Here is a 4,589-nt window from a genome sequence, read left to right as displayed (position 1 = left end):
CGCGTAGATTGGCGTATGAACAACCAGAATCCAGAACAGATGGGATCGAACGTACTACTACCTAAAGCTAGCACGAGCAAGCTGACTAGCTGAGCTCCATCAAATCCATGTGGGAGGTCTGAGTGAGACGCGTGAGATCACAGATCCGCCTTTTAGTTTTACAGTGCATTGCAGATCACTACTCGCACAAATCACCGAAACCATGACGGCAACTGGGCAAGGCAAACTGCTAGACGCTAAAGCCATTTTAGGATATATGCACATTACACACAGGCCATCTGCGCCCGCCTCGTTTCTCTCTTGTCGGCCAACCCACTTTGTACAAGTTTTAGAGCAATTTCAGGAAATGTGAAGCTCGCAGATCTTGCTCTCTCTATGTCCTGCTAATGGGACGGCACAAGCGCCGCGACCACCTCGCGGAGAGCATGAGCCGTGTCGCCGTAGCACGCCTGCATCAGTGTCACGCTTCTGTCCTTCACCGCATTGTCCAGCTGCCATTATATTTGCGCATCTTAATTCAGTTAGCATCAAACATATTCTGCTAATTTCCCAGATTGGTTGCCAGATAGGGTTTTTTGTATACATTAAAGAACACCAAATAACAGTTTGCAAAAGTTGACCAGAGAGGCAAAGACTAATCTGAATAAAAAATGCAGTGCCAGACACCAAAGAAGACCAAGCGCACTGGAGCTACTCTATTAGTACTTTTAGATAAAGCCCAGTCCTGAGCCATAACAACTTCCGATAGAACAAAAGAGAATAAAAAGGTGAAAATGACTTGCTTAAGGGGGAACGGGTATATAACTAGAATAGTCCATATAGCCTGCTGCAAGACGAACTGAACCACTTACTCTATTACTATCTTACGAAAATGTTGAGCTGGAGGAGCAATCAAAACTTTAAATAATGTCTTATGATGGAATTGCACATTAAGTTTACTTGAGATATTGAAAATTTTATAAAATCTGGTTATCAAGGGCAGTAATGGACTGTGATAACCTGTGTATGTAATATTCGTCATGTGAATTTTGCAATACAACAAGGCAAGCTTTGAGCCAAAGTGTTTCTAGCAAGGGGAAGAAAACAATCATCACCTCGTCCATGAAGTAGAAGAACTTGTTGGCTAGCCCGGTGAGTGTCTTCTTGTGCTCATCACTCTCGCAGGAGGAGATCACACGGCTGAGGTCAATATACAAGAAGGTGGCCTTCAGCCGGAGATCCCTCTCAACTAGGTCCCACGAGTCTTCATCATCATCAATCAACAAATCCTCCTCCATCGAGAAGAGCTCAACAGCACAGTTCTTGATCCTGCAAACAGATCCCTTCAGCTCAACACCATAATCTGAATCCATTGCTTTGGTTTGCTTTCTCTTATCCCGGTTTCTGTACGGGAAAGAACAAAACGATATCAGTTTATAGAGTGGGTATCTATCAATTTATACAGTGGGTAGTGTTGTGGGAGGAGAGGTCACATAGAGGAGAGAGGAAACTGATTCTTGGACATTAAGGAAGCAACAGGTGTCACCGAGTGCATGAGAAAAAACAAACCCAGGTTGGTCAATAAGAAGATAGAAGATGGTCAGGGGTGACGCGCTAGAAACACTGAAAAAAGGAGGACACGTTCAGGTAACGGGTGCCTTGCAGCCTTGCAGGGTTGGAGAGCAAGGAAAGTGGCAGCATAGGAAGCCATAGGAAATTGCTGACAGGGAAAATTTATGAGGTAGTCATATACTAGACTCTTGCAACCATAAGTCTCCTCTCTTCTTTTTCCAAAGCAAGCAGAAATAATAATTCAATAGGAGAACTCTTACCCCTTTTCTCATTTAAACAAAAAGCTTATTTAACAGTTTGCAGGGAGAAAATAATATTCAGTGGGCAGGCAGCAGCAATGCAGCATAGATAAAAAAAATCTTAGGAGTCAACTAAGAGATTATCTATGAACACCCATAGTTATACAACAACTAATTCAGTATCCGGGCTTTCATTATTATGAGAGTTCACATTTGAATATTTGAAGAATATGCCAGTTCTATTCTGTTCGCTCTTCTAATGAAAGAAAAGTGTGCATTCTCGTGTGTTCCTGATAAATAAATAGAGAATGTCCAAAAACTAACGCATGCTTCATAGTTGTGCTCTTCTGCTATAGCTAAGTACAACCTTATTAAGTTCCATTTTTTAGGTAATGATATCATTATAAAGCTAAAGCTCAGTATATGAAATTTCGATGGAAAGCTATCCCCCCAAAAAAAATTCCAACAGTAGTTTTAGATAATTATGCGCATCTTCAGATGAAGAAGCAAAGTTTTTTCGTCCATTATGTAAAAAAAAATTAAATCAGTCTTATGCACGCAGCCTATATATACTTCTGTGGCTATTACAAGTGTAACTGCTAAAAGCTTTCTTTTTCAAAAAACAAACAGCTAAAAGCTTTCGACTATCAGTTACTACTAGTAGTAGTTAAGAAAGCCTAGTAAGCATGCCAAACAGTGCCTTGTCATAGATTGTATTCACTTTGACCTCAAAATTGGCTTATAACCATCACTGAACTATCAGTTCAAGCTGGCTTCTTTTTCTCTCCTATCCACTCCCCATAACTTTCAGAAATGTATGATCTGGTGGTCAAGAAAATTCTGAATTCCTCACAAGGATAATAATTATGAATTACATATGCTCATTTAGAAGCTGAGTTGTGGGTCCTGGGCATTTTTCAGTCGCTGTTCAAGTCTTAAAAATAGGACATAGGATGGGGACAGGCAACGATAACAACTGATTGAAACAACTTCCGAAAACGAAAGCTGAGGGGGCCAAATGCGGTTTTCTCCTCCCTTTTCCTCTTTGCCTCCATAGATGGGTTTACCTTCTTAAATATCTATACCGGAAGAGATAAAGATTGGTTTCTAGGAATCTCCTAATTGGGAGCTTTGACATGTTTAATACCTTATAATGAATTTACAAGCAGATGGTTGTACCAGGTTTCACCAAGCTGCAGTAAAGTAGTGCCACCGAAAAAAAAAATGGAGAACAACGGAAACATGACAAATAAAGAGAACAGGACAGATATTTCCTCCATCAACTTGCAGAGATGGAAAGAAATCCACGGAACCAAGGAGGAATTTAGGAGCATCGTGTACGGCCCATCAGCGTTATTTATTTACTTCTAATCCTCATTGGGGTGTTCCCTACTTCATCGTCGAAAGACATTTTGACTCAATTAAGGAACGCCGATGCAAAACTGAAGTGCAGCATTGTGGCTGGCGTTCAGAGTTCAGAGAACAAGCATGCATTTTGCATCGGGACTGAACTATACAATAGAGAGGGGATTAAAGTACTGCGGCAGTTAAAAAGGACAAGAAACGGCCAAGGACAATCATTTTCCCATGCTACGCTGATCAAAGCCCAGAATGTAGAGATGCGATCCGAATCAGCTGCTCCTGAACTGAATCCAAGAATCAAAGGGGGGCGGGAAAGAGCAGAGCAATCTCAGATGCCCCCTACATTACCGATCCACACTGCATCCCAAATCCGATCCGATGTTCAATCCTCGGTAATTTCTCGACACCGCCACTAAACCGTGAGGTGTGATGCTTTCTGGTATGACATGAATGGATCAAAAGGGGTATCCAAGGGAATCTAACCAAGGAGGAGAAGAGGAGGAAACCTCAGTCTAGTTCTTCAGAGAGATGCTCCACCCCTTCACCACCCCCCAAAAAATATGGCAACTCCTTTTCTTTATACTACAGTATGATCGATGCGATCGAAGCTAAGATTCACCCGAGAAAACAGTGCTCCTGTTCTAGGATTCCTCTTGAATCGGAGCAAAATTACGCCCTAATGATCCTCTTAAAACAGCTTAGCCGCAGTAACTTTTATTAATTACAGGAAATAAAGCAACAGAGGAACATGGCTCGTGTTTGTACCTTGCCTTTGCCGGTTTACCCGGCGCCGCGTGACTGCTGCAGGCGAGAGAGAGAGATGGTAGTAGTTCTAGACTGGCCCCCGCCTCTACGGTTTGGTTCTACCTGGCCGTAGGGCTTTATATACACGCAGACCCTGCCTCGGGGTAAAACAGGAGGAAGACGTGCAGATTCTCTGAGGTTGGAAGTCGTGACCGTGAACCCTGTGGCTCTCCATGCAGATTGCAGGCCCGCTGCTCTTACATTAATTTGAAACTAACTTAAACTCCGATTTGGAATTGTGTCACGGGTAGGGTTATAAACGGATAGGATAATTTCTGCACTGAAACCGGCACCGAATTCGGTTTAAGGTATTCATATCCGATTGCAAAAAATCTGATGAATAAGGATATCCGATTTAGAAGTAGCGCTCTACGATATTGTATGGCACATACCATGCAGATATGGATTATCTAGAATTTAATTAGGATAATTCAAAGGTTTTTAACCAGATAATCTGATTTTTGAGTCAAAAGCCAAGTCAAACTCACAAGGTTATGAGTTATTGAGTTACCAAATTCTTTTGGCTAGCATATTTACCTCTAAATTTCTATCAGTGCTTGAGTTTTAGCGTAAATTTCTATCAAGCTGGCAACACGCTTGGAGATTAATTGATAACCCCGATAGTCTATGTGC

General features: G+C 41.9%; 1 protein-coding gene across 1 annotated transcript; it reads right to left on the bottom strand.

Moving 5' to 3' along the window:
• Positions 1–227: 227 nt before the first annotated feature.
• Positions 228–3,991, bottom strand: LOC124675280 (photosynthetic NDH subunit of lumenal location 3, chloroplastic-like). Its single transcript, XM_047211347.1, has 3 exons — positions 3,918–3,991; positions 1,095–1,383; positions 228–491 (listed from the first exon to the last, which is right to left on the bottom strand). Exons 2-3 carry the CDS (start codon positions 1,350–1,352, stop codon positions 384–386), a joined length of 366 nt encoding a protein of 121 aa, XP_047067303.1. The 5' UTR covers positions 1,353–1,383; positions 3,918–3,991; the 3' UTR covers positions 228–383.
• Positions 3,992–4,589: the final 598 nt, after the last annotated feature.

This window comes from Lolium rigidum, chromosome 7 (assembly GCF_022539505.1).
Source record: "Lolium rigidum isolate FL_2022 chromosome 7, APGP_CSIRO_Lrig_0.1, whole genome shotgun sequence".
NCBI classification, from domain to species: Eukaryota; Viridiplantae; Streptophyta; class Magnoliopsida; order Poales; family Poaceae; genus Lolium; species Lolium rigidum.
The sequence above is the reverse complement of the archived record's forward strand: the minus strand, read 5'-3'. Positions and strand labels throughout refer to the sequence as shown.